At 45.1% G+C, this 23734-nt stretch overlaps 1 protein-coding gene across 1 annotated transcript in view; it reads right to left on the reverse strand.

The window, feature by feature from the left end:
- Window positions 1-23734, reverse strand: part of nrg3b (neuregulin 3b) — a 98224-nt gene that overhangs the window by 9764 nt on the left and 64726 nt on the right. The window contains exons 3-4 of the mRNA XM_036543487.1: window positions 5212-5291; window positions 238-264 (exon numbers count right to left, since the gene is read on the reverse strand). Coding sequence (XP_036399380.1) covers window positions 238-264; window positions 5212-5291 — 107 coding nt within the window. The remainder of the gene's footprint in view (window positions 1-237; window positions 265-5211; window positions 5292-23734) is intronic.

Consider the following 23734-nt stretch of genomic DNA (forward strand, 5'->3'; position numbering starts at 1 on the left):
ATATTGTAAGGCTGGTTGATTTCTTGCTCTGTGATTTCATTATTTCATGCTTATTTTGTTTACGGTTTGGCAATATGTCCTCTGTATGTCATGCCATGATAACATTTGCATTGAATTGAACACTTACATGCACAAACGCCTGCACACACACACACACACACACACACACACACACACACAAAAGGCTTGCATATAGCTACAGTGCTGAGTCTCACTACACAAAAAAGCTTCTCTTACCCATGAACTCAATGCCCAGGTGATCCGCTGGCAGGGAGAGAGAGAGATTCAGAAAATACCGTTGATTATTCAAATATACTGATAAAGGGGTTGATTATATCACAGTTTATCCATAATTAGTTGAGATTGTAAATGCAAAATGTCAGTAAATTATCCCACATAGGTATATAGAAACATACAATATGTACCAGGTAATACCACTGCTGGTGCAACCAGAATTAAAATGCTGCAACAATCCTATAATCTATGTGAATCATATCCGTGCTTTAGAAAGTAACAAACACTGATTGCCGCTGTCACTTCAGGTAACAGGTAATGCAGGTTATCAGGTGTTCGGTGCCCTTTTCTTCCGAAAGCTGCTGCATTTGGAGAACAGTGTGAGCAATACAAAAGAAATCCCGCACTGAGAGGAGATTCAGCTGATCTACACCTGCAGATTTGTGTAACTCTGCTGCTTTGATACATGGAACAGCAGTGGGGTGATTGTAGAGTGTGGAGGTACTGTGGAGGAACTACTGGGTGTGGAGCCCAATTCCAGGGTACTGGAAAAGTCAGAGACCTTGGCGAAAGACGACTGCTGTGACAAGCACTGAGCAAGGGCTAGTTGTGAGTAGCTGAGCGTCACAGTGAGGGGTAAGATCAGAGCCTGACGATGAAGGCCACTGGGTGAGGGTCTAAAGAAGTTTACCACTTTAATAGAGACAGCTATTCAGTGAAATTATTTACACCAGACCATCAACTGTCACAGGCTCTCTGAAGGAGGATACTCATCTATATAATTTATTTTATGTTGTTTTTCCTCCCCAGTGTAATATCCGCAGAAGATGTCCTTGTATGACTCCTGACAGACTTGATGGCCAGTATACTGCCCCGGATTGATTCCTTAATGAAAGGCTTCCATAAGGTATTGTGGGTGCGAATGCCAAGTACAGCGCCCCCAGCAGGTACAGAGAACTTATTTCTTGCTAAACCTACATGTCTCTTCCTCTGCATGATGAGGTGGTCAGAACCCAGGTGCTCATGGGAAATAGAGTCTCACAGCAATGATGTGAGTACAGTGTAAGCTCAGGGCTGGGTAGTAGACACACTAGTTCAGTTACTAGTAGCAATAGCAGTGCTAACAGCAATAGCAATGTTATAAGTAAAGGTAGAAATATTAGTAATATTGATGGTATTAATAGAAGAATTCCTAGTAATAGGAGAAGTATTAGTAAAAGCAGTAGGAATCATTGTATTGGCATTTGTAATGAAAGTAATAATAGTGGTAACACTAGTAGCAAAAGTAGTGAAGCAGGAGTAATTTTAGCATTAGAAGCAGTAGCATGATGAGGTATTGGTTATAGTGGTAGCAGTAGCATTAGCAGTGATAACATAATTACTAATGTCCGTAGCACTAGCATTAGCATCGGTAGCATTATTACAAATAGTAGCAGTAGGACTAGCATCGGTAGTAGTATTTGTAATGTCAGTAGAAGTAGCATTAGCATTAGCATAGGTAGCAGTAGTAATAATGTCCATAGCAATAGCATTCTGATTGGCAGCATTGTTAGTAATGTGAGTAGCAGTAGCATTAGCATCAGTAGCAGTAGTGATCTCAGTAGCAATAGCATTAGCATTGGCAGCATTATTAGTAATGTCAGTAGCAGTGGCATTAGCATCAGTAGCAATGTTAGTAATGTCAGTAGCATTACCATTGGTAGTAGCATTAGTAATTGCAGTAACATTAGCGTTAGCATTGGTAGCAGTGGTAGTAAAACTGAATCATATGTTTTGCAGGTTTTGAAGCATTGGCATGTCTAATATCCACTGCCTTTGCTGATAATCAGCGTTCAAATCAAACACACCAACAAATATACTTGCAGCAGACATCAATACAAACCAGTATTTTCACTCATTCCAAGTGTTTTCTATAATTCAATAGAAAAGTACTGGGAATAATACTGGGAAAAAAAAACCCTCAGCCACAAAGCATGTTGGGTAATATCGATAAACACAAAGGCAGTGAAATACTTTTCTCCCTTTGCTGCTTCAAAATAAAGAGGGTGAGGTATAAGGTGCAGAGGGGTTTCTGAGAGGGAGATTTTCTGGGACAGGATCTACTTTTACAGGGGAAAAAAATGCACTGTGGTGACTGTGTGAGAACCACATGCTGAGTAAACACATTTCCCTCCCTAACACAGGCACATTAAGCTGAGGAACGCTCAGAAGCGTACGCATGAGAATATGGTTAAACAGGCTTGAGTTAAAAGGATGTGGAGTCACAGACTGAAAAAGGCAGGGGGGAGGGGAAGACAACTTCCCATTATCTGATACAAAATAAAATGTGTATTAATGTGTTTTCCCCTCATTAGATTTTAAAATAATAATAGTAATCCCCCAGTCGTTTGCTGAGGCAGGGTATGATGAGGGAATAACACCCTCTTGTCATGATGCCTGTAGTAGAAGCTGTGAGAGGTCTCCCTGAGCTCTCACTCTCACAGACAGATCAGTTTATTCCCAGACACTAGGGAGAGCTGCTGTTCTCACAGGGACTCCTGCTGTCCTCATAGGGAATATTCCTGCTGTGCTCACAGAGACTGTTCCCGCTGTCCTCACAGAGACTGTTCTCGCTGTGCTCACAGACACTGTTCCCGCTGTGCTCACACAGACTGTTCCCGCTGTCCTCACAGAGACTGTTCCCGCTGTCCTCACAGAGACTGTTCCCGCTGTGCTCACAGAGACTGTTCCCGCTGTGCTCACAGACACTGTTCCCGCTGTGCTCACAGAGACTGTTCCCGCTGTCCTCACAGAGACTTTTCCCGCTGTGCTCACAGAGACTGTTCCCGCTGTCCTCACAGAGACTTTTCCCGCTGTGCTCACAGAGACTGTTCCCGCTGTGCTCACAGAGACTTTTCCCGCTGTGCTCACAGAGACTGTTCCCGCTGTCCTCACAGAGACTGTTCCCACTGTTCTCACACAGTCCCTTCTGCACACAGGTGGTCCCCATTTTACAACAGCGCACATTTTCAGAGATACAGCTGGAGTGAGACTGAATGAGAAAGCTAAGTCTCTCACACCTGATTGTTCGCACTGAGAGTCTCTGTTTCACTTTGTGGCTGTCATGCAGTGAATGTGTGAAAAGGAGCTCAAACATGTATTTATTTGATCATCTGACTGTGCGCACTTTCCCTGTATTATTAAATCAATGCCTGTCTGAAGACTGTGATTCATATCTTCCTGTTTCTCCGATCCTGTCATTGCAAAATCATCACACAGTGTGTCACAATATGGAATATTTACACTGGGCTTCTATACTGTAATATATTTAAATGTCAAAACACTGCTGTATACAGGTGTGCATATATAAATATATATACACACATACATACATATAGCGTTAATGTCTTATGTACCATATATGTCTAGACTTCTTTGAAAAAAAGAAAAGTGTATAATCAGGGACATAGCTCTTCTTTATAACATTGCATTTGCAGGAAAAGATTTCCTTCCTGCCAATCTGCTTTATGAAGAGGTTTTGTAGGCTGGTAAGAGTGGCCATTGTCAGGACAGCAGTGGCAGCGGGGAGCTGTGTGGAGCCCCTGGTAGCTAGCGAGGAGGCAAATATGGAACCCGGGTGCGAGTGATAAGACTCTGAGTCACTAATCCCAGCTAACAGGGTTTTTAAAACATACTCACACAAATCAATTACATTCCAACAAGCTGCTCATTCAAGACAATTAACCGCTGAAAGAACTCCAGGAGGCCTGGCTACGGACATCTTTATTTTGGGTTTAAATGTGGACACATTGGTGGTGAATATGTGAGAATAAGCCCATATGTTTATATATTTGTCTGTTTAGTGGTTACACAGAAACAAACAAACCATGAATTATCCATTAGTTGCTTCAGGCTTTGTGGAAACTGCATTGTAACCTTCAGGAAGAAACACACTTCCCTGAGCTTGTCATGTGTGCTAGAGCGCAGAGTGCTGATTGGCTGTCTGGCAAGGATTCAGAAGTCAAAGGGCAGCAGTAATAATGATGAGGTGAATTCCGTGCACTTGGGTTAATGCAGAACTGCAGGTGCGGGCGTAAAAGGCATCATGTCACACTCTCCAGCTGGGGATGTGGTACCCCAGTCTAAGCTCAGCAGACTGCCTCCTGCTGGTGATTCCTGGGAGATGGTATGGGACCTGTCCTTGAATTTCAATCTACAGCCTCTGATTGATCAGCAGTGGAAGGCTGTTTGCAGATGATGTAGAACTGGGGGAGAGGGTTATGTCTGGCTAGAGCAATATGCAAGGCTTACTCAGCCATCTGGTCACCTGTAGTCAGGCATGTCCATTCTCTCCTGTTAGACTTTTATATGTGTGTGTGTGTGTGTGTGTGCGTGTGCGTGTGTGTACCTGATCATTAAAAAGAAAAAACAAGAAAAAGCTCCTGGTTAAAAAAGCCTGGCTGGAAGAAAGCAAGCAGTTAGAGAAAGTGGTTAGAAGGAGTGGCTACCGGGAGTGGTTAAAGGGAGATGTTAGAGGGAGGGATTATTAGGAGGGGATAGCAGGAGGGGTTAGAGGGAGGGCTCAGTGGGAGGGGATAGAGGAAGGGGATAGAGGGAGGGGTTAGTGGGAGGGGTTAGTGGGAGGAGTTGGCCATAGTTTTGACACAGTTTTGTGAGAGACTCTTGTGACAGTGTTCAATGCATCTCTGTCCCAAGCATCGCAGAGACTGACCTGCTGTTAAACAGAGTCTGAGCTGATTTAACAGAAAATGCAGACAATTTGATATTCTGTACCTGTGTCTGTTATTCTGAGAAGGGCAGATACTTTCTAGGTAAAATGCAGATGGAAAAAGGACTCTAGTGTCCCCCTGACGGAGTGCTTTTGGAGGATCTCAGCTGAAAGGAGTGCTGCCCCCTGGCTGCAGGGTTGTGCATGTGCAGCACAGCATGGGCAAACCACATTTCTGTTTTACCATAACATGTACAGGAGGAGGAGACACGTACTTGGGTCAGATAAGATGGAGTCTGTTTTGGGAAGAAACTGGTCACAGCGAACACCTTGATATCCTTCTTTACATCTGCAAAACAGAGAAAGAGAGAGAGAAAGAGACATGAAATCACCAGACGTGCATGAGTGTGTGTATGTGTGCTATACATAGTGTGTGAGTGTTGTGTACAAACGGAGCAATAGTAAGCAGTAATATGATTAACAGTATCACAGCACACCTGTTCTTTTGTTTTTTATCCGCTTTCAACAATTATTTGCTCTTACTTGTTTTTATTATAATTTAACTGTAATGATGTTTTGTTTTAAAATACCTGTACATCTTATTTACGTTGTCTTTTTTATTTCTGCCATTAATACTTTGTTAATAATTTGGGTTGCAGACTGTTGTGTGAAAGGTGCTTCATAAATTAATTGAGGTCCATTGTGTGACATTATGGCTGGATACACACTGCTTCAGAGTGTAGGGAACAGGCAGGACATCAGAGTGGAGATATCACTGTGAGTAGTGATAACACCTCATCTCTGACTCATTTCTGTGCTGCTGGGATCATATTCTCAGGTTCAGTGTTAAAGAGTGAATCAGACCCCTCTACACTTCCACCACCCCTGCTGCAAGGGCTCATGGGATATCTGACACTGTCTCAGAGCTGTGGTCTACAAATCTCTCCACAATTACAGGACTGTAGAAGCAAAGGAATTAAACAAACCTACAGTTACTTTTCCTGCCCTGTATAAACCCACGGGCTTATTGCCTTGTTTTACATTTATACAGTTGACTGCTCCTTGCCCTGTGTCAACACACAGTTAACTGGTCTGTATCATATAAACTCATGTCTAATAGGCACAGCCTATAGGGTAGTCTTCAAAATGTAACTTGAAATTCATAAATTCATTTACATTCTGTATGACTTAATCTATAAATCTGTATTTTTTTTTATCCAAACCATCTACTTTCACTGTCAGTGCTGCATAACACACAATGATAATACGAAGGTGTGATTTATGAGCCGTGAGAGTCGGACATGCAGGGGACGGAGCTGTATTTCCTCTGCATTATAGATACGTTACAGCTGACACGGTGGGTGGGGACAGGTTTCATTTCACCGAATTTACACTCACTTCGGGACCGCTGGGGTGGAGGAGATAGAGCAGGCACAGGACTGAGTGCTGCTAACAATTTTCCTGAATAAAAGCCAACACTGCTGAGAGTGAATCCTAAAGCTGGAAAACCAGGCTTTTTACAGCATATCTGTTTTACATTCACTTCATCTCCAGCAGACGAGTGACTCCCTCACAGAGCACACCTTAGGAATGTCTGATACTTAAATAACCTTCCCTGCCCTCACAAAGAATGGTTTTCATAGTCAGAAAGAGTCCCTGTTGAGGGGGAGACTGTGATTGGTTGAGACATAAATACGAGTAAGCACTGAGATAAGTAACATGTCTGTGCCTGGCAGGCACAAAGGGCTGGAGTTTATATATTCCAGTTTTTCACATGATCTGTCTGTCAATCCCTTATGGGACTACACAAACCTGCCTGTGTGTGGGTGTGTGTATCTGTGTGCATGTTCATGCAGATGTATGTGTGAGACTGTGTTTGCAGGAAATGGTTGAGTGTGTGTGTCTTTTGTGCATGTATGCGTGTAAGTGTGTGTGTATGAGAGTGAGTGAGTCCGAACACCATCAGTGTTCACAAACTTCAGCTACAGTATTTATTGAGATGACAGAGAGAGGTAAAGGAGACTGTTGTTTGTTCTGAAGGTCAGAGAACGCGTGCAGTACACACTGGGTTTTAATTATCCCCAAACTCATTAATTAGAGGAGAGAATAAGCGAGGCTGCAGACGAGGAGGAGTGTGGTGATTATCTTCTGCAGCTCATGCTCCCAGTGCTGGGGCTCTACAAGGAAGCACACTCTCAGCAGCAGCAATCAACTCTGTAAATAACCAGTTTTACCCTGTAAATAACCACGATTATCCTGTAAATAACAAGGTTTACCTTGTAAATAACCATGTTTACCCTGTAAATAACCAGGTTCATCTTGTAAATAACCAGGTTTACCCTGTAAATAACCAGGTTCATCTTGTAAATAACCAGGTTTACCCTGTAAATAACCAGGTTTACCCTGTAAATAATGAAGATTAACCTGCAAATAACCAAGCTTGTCCTGTAAATAACCAGATGCATTCAAAAAATAGCTGTAAATAACCAGGTGTATACAGTAAATACCCAGGGTTATTCTGTAAACCACTAAGTCTGACTGGTAAAAAACAAGATATAGGAAGTAAATAACTGGGGGTATACAGTAAATAACTGAGTTTCTTCTGAAATGACTCATATGACAAGGTTTTCCTGTCAATAACCAGGAATATACAATAATTTACAAGGTCTAGTAAGAAGCCAAGTTTAGCAAATAAGAGCAGATGAATAGTTTTTATTCATTTAGGAGTTGTAGGGTGAGGGACCAGAGTGCACTGAAGGCTGTAAACAGGCAACACGTCCATCAGAAAATTTTAAATGACTACAGACCACAGAAGACCATATAATTTATACACTAGAGCTGAAGTCAGTGTTTTTAGTCAGAGATTGTACTGTCTCATTGTAGGCTTGTCTCTGTAGCAGTGCTTTGTGAAATATTAAAATTTGAGTGAAACAAGAAAGCTTGAATGAAATATTGAAGTTTGAGGGGAATCTTGAAGTTTGAATGAAATATTGAGGTTTGAGGGGAATCTTGAAGTTTGAATGAAATATTGAGGTTTGAGGGAAGGACTGAAGTCTGAGTGCAAAACTGAGGTTTGAGAGCTGTATTGATGGTGGAGTGGAATATTGGGGTTTGAGAGGTGTGTTGATGGTGGAGAGGAATATTGAGGTTTGAGAGATGTACTGATGGTGAGTCTGAGGAAGGTGTGATGGGAACACAGCTGTGCTTTAGAACTCAGACTCAGGTGCAGGTGTCGTGTCCTTTATGGATTTTGGTTGTTTCATGTTTTTAAAAAGTTGTTTATTTATTGACACTGGCTGCTGCTGTCAGCATTCGTTTGCGTTCAGGTGTGTTTGGAGCGGGCAGGTTTCAGGTCACCGGCCTGTTTCTCCTCAGATAACAGCACCCTGCTGAGGAGAGACATTCAGAGGGACTGCAGCACAAAGACAGCGGTCTGCAGCTGGGACACCTGGCTGAAGCAGAACTGAAGAGGGATGCTGGGATGAGACGGTGGGATGACTATACCCATCATTTTGCATTCATGTCACCTGTTAAAATGGTGCAATTCTAATCTGTGGATAAATATGTGAATTCAATTAATTCAATTAATAATTAAATTAAATCAATAAAACTTCAGCCCTGTTTAATATATTGAAAGCAGAGAAAATACCAGATTTTAATTGTACTCCCTCTCTCTCTCTCTCTCTCTCTCTCTCTCTCTCTCTCTCTCTCTCTCTCTCTCTCTCTCTCTCTCTCTCTCTCTCTCTCTCTCTCTCTCTCTCTCTCTGTCTCATCAGCAGGTGTTTTATCTTTTCCTGAGTGTTTCCCCTCTCATTTTATTAAAGAGAAATGTAATCTGGGCTTCCCCAGACACTGTATCACTGAGTCTTTTGTAGAATGTGAAGTCGGTCATAGAGATCAAAGGCAATTAATTTGTCCCTGAATCTTCGCACCAGCAGAGTATGTAGATATAAGATGAACTTTAACAGGATAAGACTCGTTGACGGGGTGAATTCAGGTTATTTTCCACTCTGATCTGCAGTCTTGTTTTATGGTGATCTTGCATGATAGAGGAAACTGCATGCAGAGAAACAACTTCAAATAAATGAATTTGTTCAGAGCATTTCAAACATACTGAATCAGGCTGAGTTAATCTTAGGAAGAGCTGTTTGGAATCGCTGAGATGTCTACTTTCTGACTGACAGGTGAATCTAGCATTTGGGTCAAACCCTTACCTGTGTTACCTGAGGAGCTGGCTATTCAACAAAACCATTTACATCTTTATATCAGACAGAGACGGCGGACTGTTTAACCTGATTATTGTGAAATTTCATTGTTTTTAAATCAGTACTGGCAGCTTTGTGGTGACTCATGGGTAAAAAGATCACTATGAAGCCGAATGTGACTGATGTGTGACAGTCCTGCTGAATGTGACTGACAGTCATGTTCTGCTGTGCACTAAAACTGCAACTCAGAGAGAGAGAGAGAGAGAGAGAGAGAGAGAGAGAGAGAGAGAGAGAGAGGGAGAGAGAGAGAGGGAATGGAAAGAGGCTGCCCTAACTACTGTGAGTATGTGAAAGAGTAGAGAGGAATGTTGCCTGCGTGCATAGGGCTGTGTGTTTCCTATTTTCAGGCTGACAGAGAGCAGACCTCAGTTTTGGAAGAGCCAGGTGCTCTGCTGCTTGCTGGCTGCTTGCACACTGTGCCTAAGTGCCCGTGTGAGGTGCTGCTCTTGTTGTTAATACGGTCGGAGTCTGGCACAGCATGGGCGCCCCCAACCTCCAGCTCCCCCGTTCCTTCAGCTCGGCTCTTATTACTGCACCTGTGGCCCGCAGATAATCCTCCTCTGGCAGGCAGGTGAGGCGGGACCAAAAGAAAACGCCCCCCCCCGTGTGACTGAGCTAACTCACAGCAGTGCCACTGAGAGGTGCATGTGGAGTCATAACAGGTGGATGTTGACTTAACTTAAGTCACGCCAGTTGGCCTGGCCTGCCTCTCTCTTAAACACTGGCCTGCAGCCTGTCTCTGTCTGAAGTCACGTAAAACCGTCACATTTACTGACGGACATGTACGCCGGATCATTGGCTTCTTATGGCAGTGTGACAAGGTGACACTGGCATATGTGGAGCGTGTGGAGAGCGTGTAGCGTCTGGAAAGTGTGTAGTGTGTGCAGAGTGAGTAGCGTGCGCAGAGAGTGCAGTGTGTGGAGAGCGTGTGGAGAGCGTGTGCAGAGTGTATGGGGAGTGTTTAGCGTGTTTCTCTATGACCCTGAATGTAGCGTGAGGGGACACAGCAGATGGGAGCCGACACACACAATGAGCTCACAGGCAGCTGCTGCGGAAGAGCTCTCTGGGTGTGAGGAAGGTACACTTCCTGCTTACATTAAAATTAAAGAGCAACAAAAAACAGAAGCCACAGTGATGCCCACACCCTTCCCTCAGCTCACACTGGAGCTGCACACCAAACCACCTCAGGGTAGCAAAAATGGAACCTTCCAGAAGATTCCAAAGATGTCAGCCAACTGGGGGCAATATCAAGGAATACATTAAAGGCAATACTGCAATGACATATAATGGCCAACTCAAGGTCCTGAATGTAGACGGCTCAGCGATTCATCAGTTTCTTTCTATCAGTCTTTCGTTGGAGAACTGCACACTAGATAAGAAAAGTGGGCATGAGCACTTTTTTTTGCTTTGTAGAAACACATGCACAAAAATATACAAACTCACATACATACACACACACACACACACAGACACACACACACACACACACACACACACACACACACACACACACACACACACACACACGCACACAGACACACACACACACACAAAGATATTCCTGTTTCTTCTCCAGCTGGGACTGGCTGGATATCTTGCTCTGTTGTTGCCAAGGAGACCAGAGCCCTGTTTAAGAATGAAGGACACAGGGGTCATCCAGGTGCTGGAAGTGTGTGTATGTGTATGTGCATGTGTGTGTGTATATACGGGTGTGAATGTGTGTGCATATGTGTGTGTGTGTGTGTGTGTGTGTTTGTGTGTGTGTGTATTTGTGTATATGTGTGTAATTGCGTATCTGTGTATATGTGCTCTTGAGGGCAGCGGTCATGGTGTCTGCAGTAATTAAGACACAGATATGAGCCTGGAGTTCTGCATGGCTGAGCAGCATCAGGGCTCTGGCCTTCGCTGGGCAGAGACTCAGTGAGCTGAGAGTTTAATAAGAGCTGCTCCTCAGCTGTTTGGACAGCAGCAGTGAGAGCGCAGCATTGCGCTGAGCTTCAGGGACTGCAGCTTCTGCAGCAGATCAGTGCAGCTTCAGCCCTGCAGGAAACGCCGCGTGTCCTCTCTCAGAGACACGTCAGACCCATTAATCTGCCTCTCGCTCGGTCCTGTTGTTGCGGAGGCAGTGCGACTCTGTTTGGACAGAGACTCGAGCCTCAGGATGAATAATGCACCGTGACTCTCCTGTGTCTCTGCTCTCTTGTGTCTCCTGGGGAGGCGTTTGAGCTGCTGTGCCGCTTGCTGGTTTGAGTGGACCGTGGTCTGCTGTTATGGCTTCAGAGATGAGCAGCAGGCTGCTCTGATCTGAAGCACCGAGGGCTTAACGAGGTCCCTGCGACATCGGTGGCTCCATCCCTGCTCCCTCTCCACCCAGAACAGCCTCCCATACAAACCACTCACACGTATATAATACACCACAGACCTGTGGAGAGTTAGGAGTTAGGAAGCGAGGATCCATTTTACCAGCTTTCCAAAACACCTTACAAAAGGCTAAGAAAGGATTGTAAATGCTGATATAAATTATTAAATTACTGTTACCTTAAACTGAACCACTGGGATTTCTCAATGTCATATTGGGGGCCATCATCTGCTCAGTAAACAGCAGCCCCAGATGAGAGAAACGGTGTTGGCACAGACTCAATGTGATGCTCAGACCGAGACAGAAACAAAATCGTGATCGGGTCAAACACTGGGAGCCCAAATCACCCTGATCGCCAGGGCGATAATCCTGGAAGCAGTTGCAGCCAGTGAATAAGCAGGGGCTGCTAATTAGCAGATTAATGATGTAAACAGAAGCTCCTTCAGAGCAGCTCTGAGATGCAGAGATGGGCAGCATAAAAGGGATTAGACCTGTTTAGACCAGCAGGACTTTATTAATCGCAAACTCAGGCTAATGCAGCCACAGGAAACAGGCCGATTCATGCTTTCACCCTAAAGCAGTCTAGGCTTTTTCTTGTTTGTTCCAAAAGGCAGAGCAGAATACTTAGCAACTGATCATTTTTTTTATATTTCATTGAGATCAGACTGAAAATTTGTTTATTTTTTCATTTGCATAGTGAGGAAAGAACTAGTAACTTAAAACATGGATTCAAACCACAGCATATTGTGCAGATCATTGTGAGGTTTGTTGATGATGTCATTGTGATGTTGGTTGATGATGTCATTGTGAGGTTGGTATATGACATCACATGCTGTGAGATGGATGGTGGATGAATCACTGACAGTGACACAGAAACCGTCATGTCCACAATGAGCCAAGCAGATACTTTGATTGATCAAAGGCTTTGATCAGGGATCGGCTTTGAGCGGCAGGAGTCTGTGACCAGAGACCACGGCAACAACTGATTATAGAGTAGGAATCTACAGCTCTGGATCACTGCTGCTACACTCTCTGTAAAATTCATCCATTTTTACTGCCAACTCAGCACAGCTCTCAGTTCAAAGCAGCTCTCCAGAATAAACTATAGCAGCTCTCTTCTGGCTGGCCTCCAGAAAGTGCCATCAGACCTTTTCATCCAGAACCCAGCTGCTTGACTGTGCTACAACCAACAAAAATACTGCCATATCATACCTCTCCTCACCTCTTTGCACCGGCTACCTGTTACAGCTTGGATAAAATTCAAAACTCTCTTTCTAGCCCAAAAAGCAGCAACAACTGCCTTCCCCCTTCCTTACAATCTGTAATCACACTCCACACTTCCAAGACCACTCCACTAAACTACCTCACACTCTACACTCCCAGACCGCTCCACTAAACTACCTCACACTGTACACTCCCAGACCACTCCACTAAACTACCTCACACTCTACACTCCCAGACCACTCCACTAAACTATCTCACACTCTACACTCCCAGACCACTCCACTAAACTACCTCACACTCTATACTCCCAGACCACTCCACTAAACTACCTCACACTCTACACTTCCAAGACCACTCCACTAAACTACCTCACACTCTACACTCCCAGACCACTCCACTAAACTACCTCACACTCTACACTCCCAGACCGCTCCACTAAACTACCTCACACTCTACACTTCCAGACCGCTCCACTAAACTACCTCACACTCTACACTCCCAGACCACTCCACTAAACTACCTCACACTCTATACTCCCAGACCACTCCACTAAACCACCTCACACTCTACACTCCCAGACCACTCCACTAAACTACCTCACACTCTACACTCCCAGACCACTCCGTTCCCTCTGCCGTCTGTCCTCCTGGAGGGGTCTCTCCTCTCCCTCACAGCCCCTCTCTGCTCTGGCCCTGGCCGGTGGAGTGAGCTCCCCATACAGACACTGTCCGTCTCCCAGCGCAGAGTGATGACATGAGAATTCTCATCAGACGGGGAAAACGGGACCTGCTGCAGTGACCCCCAGCGCGAGACAGTGAGAGACTGCAGTGCTGCAGAGGGGGCCGTCAGACGCACATGTGTGCGCTGCTCTTACTGATACCGCAACCAGCATGGTGAGGTCACAGCAAAACGAGGCACACGCAGTGACATCACAGATCACGATCAGAGGGACCTAAAAAATGCTGTTTTACAGAAATCCTCACACTGCATTATTGTCACATATCAGGGAGGAGGCAACTGCTCCGACACAGACAGAATCATAATGATACGGTACATACCCTCTCATATGCGTGCACACACACACAAGCACACACAAACACACACACACACACACACACACACACACACACACACACACACACACACACATGTGTATATGTGCGCACACACACATGCACGGACTGAAAACACACACACACAACACACACACACAGGCATACGCACAGGCACATACATGCACGCACAAGCGCGCTTATGTACACACTCAAAACACACACTCACACACACGGTCAGAAAGAGGACGATGGAAAGAATGAAACAGACAGAGAAAGAGTGATGCGGATGGGAGGGATGGATAGGAAGAGCGTGAGAGAGCGAAATAATATAATAGCAGAAGGAGATGGGAGGGATTAAGTGAATATTAGATTAGCTCTGTTTATTGATCGCAGCATTGCAGTTGAAATGAATGCTCTGCATATCAGAGAGATTCAATTACAGTCAGATCATTGCCTCTAACCTCGTCTGTCTCCTCTCTCTCCCTCTCTCCCTCTCTTTCTCTCTCCTCTTTTTCCTCTCCCCCTTCCTCCTTCCCCCCTCCTTCTCTCTCCTGCATCTCTTTCCACCCCTCTCCCCTTTACACCGACACTTTGAATCACTCAGCCCCATGAACACCTGGTTATTCAGGCCAGTTCATGCTGAGCTCCAATCTAGTGGTAATATCTGTGCTGGTTCTGGTCTATGGTGGGACAGAACCCTTTGGATTTGGGTAGTGAGCTCAAACAGAGGAGCTCTGGTCTAATGGAGAGCACTGAATGCATTTGAATGGAGTTAAAATCAGTCTTCGCTACTTAAACACGAAGCAGTGAAATAATGGAATTGACGTGCTGTTGCTTTTTAAATTCGATACTGAGTCTCTAGTTTCTGCTGTTGTCACAGCAGCCTCCCACAGTGTGCAAACGCTGCACGTTTCTAACGCTCCCTGACAGCAGTGGCAGAGTGTTCACACCATGAACGCACTACAGCGACGAGGTGCGTAAGGCAGAAGAAAGGAAAACTGACTCATACAAGCCGAAAATGGCCTACATCCTGTGCCCACTCTCACGCTCAAACGGCACGCCACACTAACGTCACACTAATGTCACACTAACGTCACGGTAACATCACTAACATCACACTAACACCATGCTAACGAAACACTAATGAAACACTAACAAAACACTAAAGTCACGTTAAAGTCACACTAATACAACACTAACATCACACTAACGTCACCCTAATGTAACACTAACATATGTCAGGGATTCAGCTGCTGCTTACTGAGATGACCACCAGTCGGCCTCTTAACTTCCTGTGTTCTGTATCTCATTTAGTTAATGACCTCCAACCTGTGTTGATTAGGTATTAGCCTCACCTGTGTTTTCTGTTACTTAAGCCCTGCTCTTGGTCCATTATTTGCTCAGTTTTGAGTTGCCATACTTGTTGTGTATGAACTCTTGAACCAAGCGTGTTCTGCTTTCTCTTAAGTCCTCAGTCAAGGGTCATCGCTGCAGTTGGATTCACCCTGCTCCTTGTTACAATGTAACACTAACATCACATTAAAATAGAGGACTTTGAACTCCGTGAAGTACAGCTTTCCTGACAAATATAACACTAATAAATTAAGTAGTCACTACTGCACTTTGAACTATTATTCTATGACTCTGAAATATTTTAGGAATGCAACAGGATAGAATTTAGACCACTGAGATACTTTGTACATTGAGATGCGGTTTTCCCTTCCTGTGGAGGCTGCAGATGCAGAATGGTAACTTCCTGTGGGAGCATCTGAGAACAGTGCACTATCTCGGCTCTGCTTGGGTAGTAAAGGTCAAGGCAGAGATGAACATCCACAGAGACTATCCGTGATGACATTACAAAATAGTGAAGTGTGTTTAATATGGTCAGCAGAAATCTAAAATGGGACAGCCAAGTGACAGAGTACAGAAAGAATTTGGGTTCTACAAGAGCGCCACACATGAGCTTCCTGCTGCTAAACACACTGATGGCCAGCCTGGACACAATGCTTCTGATTCTCGGTGTGATGCAATGTGAGAGTCCCTCTCATTCTCAGAGAAGATGAGCAAAGAGATTGAAAGAATCAGGATTTCACTCCAAATTTTACATCTGACAGCTCCCTCAACAGATCTCAGAGCAGTCCTGTGCCATCGTGGGGTGTCTTCATTGTAAGCCATATCACACATCTTCACTTACATCTGACAGCTCCCTTGACAGATCTCAAATTAGTTCTGTGACATTGTGGGGAGAGTGTGATGTATCTATCACCACACGTGACAGGTCTCAGATCAGCTCTATGGCATTGTCGGTATTGTCGATGTCAGGTGGGGGTTAGAGTAAACACTCTAAAAGAGCCAACTAGACTCATACAGTGCATCCATCCATAGCAACCGTTTCACCATGCAGCACATCCATGGCAACCATATTATCGTACGGTGCATTCATGGCAACCATTTAACCATACAGCACATCCATGGCAACCATTTCATTCCAATAGGAAGACATCCAACTGACAGTGCCAGGGAAAAATCAGATTGATGTGAGATTGATAGACACAGACAGACAGGCAGATAAAAAAACAAACAGATATGAACAGATACACAGAGAGACAGATAGATGAAGAGACAGATAGACAGATGGGCAGATAGATTAACAGGCAGACATGAACAGATAAGCAGACACAGACAGACAGATAGACATAGATAGATAGATTAGATAGATAGATCGATAGATAGATAGATAGATAGATAGATGTGCTGTTTGCTTCCTCCCTCACTCATCTGTCTCTCTCTGCCAGATGTACCAGAAGCTCCTCCCTCTCTCACCTTCCTTCTGCTCAGCCAAGCTGACAACTTTTCAGATTCAGATTCACTTGTTTATAGCAAATGCACCCTCTGTCACAAATTGCAGTAGGTCTTTATAAAATCAATAAATTTGGGCAAAAAAGCAGTTTCGTTTGCATATATTTGCATGTAATTAGCACATCAAACCATCTGGCTAACTTGAAAGTGAGGCCTTCACTGAAAACATCATACCCCCCTTTCTGTCCCATAATCACCATGTGCTGATTACAAAAGTTTAATATTTAGCCAAAGCAAGGACTTTGTAACAAGTGTGCGTGTGTGTGTGTGTGTGTGTGTTATTGTTTGAGCTCATGCCTCTCTTTTGAGCATACAGCAGGGATTGGTTCATTAAAATTGTCTTATTTGTTAAAGTTAATTGGGAATCCCCTATTATTTACCAAAGCCAGCAAGCTAATGCAATTGCACAATTATCCTGTTAAATTGTTAAATTGTATTAATTAGAAATAACAATGGAGTGAGCACAGATCAATGGGAGGCTGGGATGGCAGGGAATTACACTGCGATGGATCTTTGCATGAGCTTAAACAGGCTCTGGGAACACAATGCTCTTTATCAGCATTTAATCGCCTGGAGGACCAGGTTATTAACCAGAGCAGATACCAGCTGGAGTAAGCCTGACCTGATCCCAGATCAGTCTCATTTCTCCAAAAAGAGACATTACCTGCACCAGGACTTCCATCATTACATGGAAATGTTGCTGAAGTGAACACACACACACACACACACACACACACACACACACACGCACAAACACACTCACATCTACACACACTCACACTCACACACGCACACACATACACACACACACACACACACACACACACAAATACGTGCGCTCACACGCACACTCACACATGTTGTTAGGATTAGAGCTACTGTATATCAGCACCACAGACAGAAAGCAGACAATCAAGGACAAGCAGACAAAGACTTCCTAATAACTGTCCCAGCGTTGCTGCATCAGTGTACCTGCACACCCGCACATCACGGCTTCTGAGGGAAACACCTGCTCACCTCTGAGGCTGGCAGGATGTGACAGACCCCCAAGGGGCTCACTGCTCTCTCTTTCCCTCTCAGACCATGAAAAAACACACTAATGCCACCCTGCAGCGTTTCCCCATCCTACAGGGACACAGGACTGCCTGGGTGAAGGAACAGACCCATCCTTACCAGCATCACAGGAATTCCTACACACACAAACGCACAAACAGTGGCTGCATCTGCTAATGGATCCTGCAGCAGCCCCTCTGCTCACACACTTAATACCAGCATATTGCAGCAGCCTGTATTTCTCATGCACAGAGAGCAGTGAGGCAGCAGCACACAGCGTGCGGCTCAGGGAGGCAGACCTGGAGGATCAAACTCAGCTTTAATGACTAAAGTTTCAGAGTGTCTTCAATCACGGCTGTGCTGGGATCTGAGCGCTCTCATTACAGAGGAGCGCGGTGCTGAGCGTGTCCGGTCACCGAACTCGGAGTGTCCCCAAGGCCCAGCTGTGTAAGCTGCTGTTAAACACTTCCACCAGATTACAGAGCTCTCCCATTGTTCACACAGTAATTATGATTAATTACACAATGCATTTTCCTGACAATACTCCTTACACAAGCGTAACATGCACCTGGAGAATGTCTCTCTCCCTACCTCTCTCACTCTCTCTCTCTCTCTCCCTGCCTCTCTCCTCTCTCTCTCTCTCCTTGTGCCTCTCTCCCTCTCTATCTCCCTCTCCCTGCCTCTCTACTTCACTCTCTCATTCTCTCTCTCCCTGCCTCTCTCCTCTATCTCTCTTCTTGGCCGTCTCTCCCTCTCTCTCTCTCTCTCTCTCTCTCTCTCTCTCTCTCTCTCTCTCATCTCTCTCCCCCTGCCTCTCTCCTTCTCTTCTCTGCTTCCTTCTCCCTCACCTGTTGTACACATCTGAGAGAGGAACTACATTCCTAAAACAGGTGGTACATACCTGAGACAAGTCTTACACTTCCTAATGAAGTTCAGCTGCAATGCCAGTATCAGAGTCTGTATAGAACAGAGCCCTGACATCTGCAGGTATAATGCTGTTTGGCTGAAATGGTATTTCAGGGCTGGCCCAAGTTATGCGGCCCTAAGCAGAATTTGATTTGGGGGCTCCCCACAGCCTCATCACCACCAATACTATGACTTCTGTCAATGCTTGATCATTCACACATTTACTGTAAATCTAACACACCCATTATCAGTTTTATCAGTTGTAACTGTGTTGCTCACATCATACCAATGTCAGCCTGGCATGTTTTTACCCTTTCAAGCACTCTTGGGGGCCCTCTGGTGGCCTCGGGGGCCCTAAGCAGGTGTTTAGTTTGCTTATGTGTCAGGCCGGCCCTGTGGTATTTAAAAAATGTACTCTGGAACAGGCTGGTGGAGCTGGAACAAGGGGCATGCCCAAAACAGGGAGTGGAGCTGGGATTGGTGAAGAACTGGAAAATGGCGGTGTGGGGCTGGAATGAGGGGAGCTGTCTTCTCCCCCTGACCTGAGTGTGGAGGACTATAGGTAGTGATACACCAGGGTCTGATTAGTGATGTGTATGTTCAGTGGTTAAGTTTGATTAGTGATGTCTACATGCAGTGGTTAAGTTTGATTAGTGATGTCTGCATGCAGTGGTTGTGTGTGGTTTGCACTCTCTGGAATGGTGCAGGAATGTTGCGTAGCGCATCCATGTAACATGTCTGTCTCCAAATCTGAGTTTGTGTCTGAAAGGAGGTTAGATCAACAAAAGCATCTTCAGTGCAGACCTCTGAGAATAAAGAGTTTTGTTATGATTCATGAATGATTAAAACACACAGGTCACAGGTCTAACAGCTCTCAGAAATGTTCATTCAGTGGTGAAAATGTGCATGAGCCGGGCGAGTGCTTTCAGTAAACATCCCCCTACATTGCTGACAGATACTGCCCAGGCCTCTTTACTCCAATGCTACCTCTGAAACGTGAGGCTTCCATCCCGAAAATGCACTACTCATACAGTAATAAGAGAGAGGCCTTACACACAGACGGAGTGCAAACTCCACAGAGAGAGAGACTGAGAGACTGGAATACTAGAGGTTCGTACCCCTGCTGTGGTGGGCAGCCACTGTGCCCTTCAGAAAGGCATTTTACCCCAAAAACTGCTGCAGGGATGCTGCACTGTGGCTGGGCCTGCACGTTGCCCTTGCTTTCTCACTTTTTGGGGTGAAGCAAAAAGATTCCTCTTTCTCTGAAAGTTGTACTCTGTTCTATTCTGTTGTTTGTCCTCCTCCTTCAGGAAGATCCACAGCACAGTGCAGCACAGCGCAGAAACACCCCAATCAGTCTAAGATCCAGCTCTCCACTGTATGCCATCAGTAGATGATGTAAACAGGTGAAACTTTCCCAGATCCAAACCCCTCCAGAGCCCAGCCCCTCCTCCTCATTCCCGCTCTTCCTCTGAGAGACGGGACTCGGCAGCAGTGTGCAGGCAGCAAGAAGTTAGTTCGGTTCTTGTGGTGCTTGCTTGTTACAACAGCAACACATGGAAAGGGAAAATGTTCCTGAGTGAATCCACCCTACAGGAAAGATCCCATAATCCACTCTGTCTTATTTTTACTGTCAGGGCATCGTAACAGCAATATCAGAGCTGTGACATGCAATGCATGATGAGGCCTGAGTGCCAGCATTGGGCACATGGGTGCTTTGGTTGGCTGGCTGCACACTTTAGCAGTATGTATATTCTGCTAAACCCTCCGGATGTGAGGCCGGCTGCATGTGCCTGCATATGTGTACCTGCATACACTGAGCATACCTGCTAACCCTAACCCTAACTGTAAACCCTATCCTTAACCCTATCCCCTAACCCCTGACCCTAAGCCTAACCCTAACCTTGACCCCAACCCCTGACCCTAAGCCTAACCCTAACCGCTAACCTTCTAAACATTTATTCATTTAGCAGACGCTTTTATCCAAAGCGACTTACATAGGTTACAGTTGTTTTACAATGTTATCCATTTATACAGCTGGATATTTACTGAGGCAATTGTGGGTTAAGTACCTTGCCCAAGGGTACAGCAGCAGCGGCCTAGCGGGGATCGAACCTGCAACCTTTCGGTTACGAGTCCTGCCCCTTAACCACTATGCTACACTGCCGCCCTAAAGACCTCTGATAGTGGGAAAAATCCACTGTTCTGCACTGCATTAAAAATACACGCTGATGAGCAAAGGGGGTTTGTGCCAGACACAAAACAGCCTTCAGAATGAAAACAATGTGATGATAACACAATGAGAAACTGGTTAATATGCATGTTTTTATGAAGTGATGCAATGAAGATGTTTCATACAAAATAAACGTAAGAGAGCGTGGATCAGAGCGAAGCTCTGAGAACACCACTGGAACAGAGTGGAGCTGGGTACAGGGTGTGAAATGCCTGCCATAAACATTCAAGATGCTGAGGCCTTCCTCCTGTGACTGTTCCCACTTCAGTCCCAAAGAATTTACCTGCTCCAGGTTAACACATGTTACAGCAGTCTAACATATTTGCACATATCAGGAGTTGACTTTACACAAGTCTATATTAATGTCAAATGTCACATGACTGACACATTAAATTTCAAAAACAGTGAAAAGAATGATACATTTTTGGTCTTTCAGGTTCTACAAATATTATGACAGTCCTTCAGCAGAGCCAGTACCAAGGCACAATGCCAGGTTAAAGCTCGCTGACCAAATCTGGTGTGGGACAGCAGCAGTGATCCAAACCTCCACATCCTGATGTTTATCACTATAAATATATTTGTCTCATAGATTCTGCTGCAAGCATAGCTTTAATATTAGCAAGGCCTGGGTAGTGTAGCTCTAGCTGTTGCTAGCTGATGAGTGCAATGCTATCTGTCCCACTCTGTTTAGAGACTGGCAGCGCTGATGGCACTTCTCTCTCAGATCATTTTTGGCTTCTTTGGGCATTAGCGCTAAGGGGGCAGCAGCCTTAGATCCTCACAATATAATGATTTTCAGAAGTAAACAATATTAGATGAAGTGTATGTAACATAATGCAATGCAATGTAATGTAATGAAGTGTACTTGATAAATACCACACACTAATGGTACAAACATGCAGTGAAAATACAGCTCATACATACTGTAGGAGTTACGCACTGCAGTAATTGCTTGATCAGCCTGGGTTTCCTAACTAACTATCCCGCACACACACGCATACTTTCATACATAATTATTTTAAAAGTCAACTTTCTGCTTCATTTGAAAAAAAGATCTTCTTTGCTCAGGTTGTCAGACACAAGCTGAGGGTGTTAAGGGCTTCCTCTCGATAGCGTGCATCTCAGATGGGCTCACACTCTGATCAGAGACTCGGCTCTCCATCAGCGGCTGTCAGAGCTGATGCAGGCAGAGTCCCGCTAGGATTAGCTGAGCCTGCTCACATCAGGAGGCCCGGTGACAGTCTAATCGCAGCAACTCAAAGGGGGACGTGCCATCTGCACTGACACAATTCACATTATGCCATATTTATAAATCTGATATATATTATGTCTTCTTTATAGATATAGTTTATATTGTCATGTCAGATCTCTTTAAATCTCTTCACAGAGCCTGCAGGATCCTGACACTGTTTCATTTCATCTCCTTTTTCTCAGACAGACCAAAGGGGCGCTTGCTCATGGACTCCCATCATGCTTTGCAGCACAGCCACGCAGATGGCCGTTTAATACTGAGAGCATTAGCTTTGAGTTATGGCTGGCACTGAGGCACACATACATGATGAAATAACCTCAAGTCCCTAAAATATTATCTCAGCTGAAAACTGCAGGCACCATGAGGGTCACCTGGCCCTACCCTGTAAGAGACTTTTGCATGGAAAGATCTGATCATCTGATCTGATCAGATCAGCCCTCACTCAGTCCGTCCTCACTGCTCTTCTTCATAGAATGGAGGGGTATGGTTTTACAGCTCACAGAATGGAGGCAAGGTTTGGAGGCGTGACAACGAGGTGTGGTACAGAGACTGGATCTGGAGGCATGGCTTAGAGCCATGGTTTTGAGGCGTGGTTTGGAGGCTTGGCAAAGAGACTGGATCTGGAGGCATGCTCCCTGTCTCCTTGGCACAGCAGCTGAGTGTCACCCAGTCCCCGCCTCCTGTCCCGCCTGCTGGCCTGCAGCTTTTATTCGGGGTCCCTGCAGGGGAAAGGGGGGGGGGGCTGCAGCAGCATCACACACTCAGATTCCTCTCATATTAAGCCCTTATCTAATAAAAACTGCTGCTCCCCACCCCGACAGCACAGCCTGATCCCAGATAAGAGAGTCAGAGTGAAGGGCACCACACCGAGCAGACTCACTACGCACTGTCTCTGTGTCCTCTGCGTACTTACAGCATCACCATCACAGTTGAGCGTAAGGACACGCACCAGGGGGGTAACATCTGCGAGAGGAATATGAACCACACACTAGAGCACAGCAACACACAGTATCAGCTACCGCCCACCTGCCTCGTGGATCAAACACATTTTCAAAATGGCTGCCTCTGTACATTCTGCCGTCAAGGATTTAAATTACTGCCGCTGATATATCAAATGAGATCATATGTATAGATGGAAAGTATTGGATTACAGTGTGTAAGCAGATGCCCTTACTGAAGGCGTTTTAATAATAGCTGCATGTTTACATGTGACTTGCTTTGTGCAGTGGATGCGTGTTTGGTTTAGATGCTCAGATAAAAGGTGCCACAGCAATGCCCCGCCTGCCAATCAGCCAAACTCCCCAAACGGCCAAGATCACTGAACCCACACTACGCAGCCTCGACCTTCAATGAGCAAAGCACTGCTACAGCTAGGCTATGCACTGGCTAACACACTGGGAAGCTAATTGGCCAGAGATGGAGTAAAACTATAGTGCGGACCTGAGGAAGCTGGTCTGTGAAATAGAGTTTGACCCACAGTCTTAAAGCCAGAGTAATAAAGAGCCAAGGATTCCCCACTTTAATAATGCCTGATATGCCAGATATTATGAACATAAAATTACCCACTCACTTCCGCTGTGTGCCCT

Source organism: Megalops cyprinoides, chromosome 1 (genome assembly GCF_013368585.1).
Source record: "Megalops cyprinoides isolate fMegCyp1 chromosome 1, fMegCyp1.pri, whole genome shotgun sequence".
NCBI classification, from domain to species: domain Eukaryota; kingdom Metazoa; phylum Chordata; class Actinopteri; order Elopiformes; family Megalopidae; genus Megalops; species Megalops cyprinoides.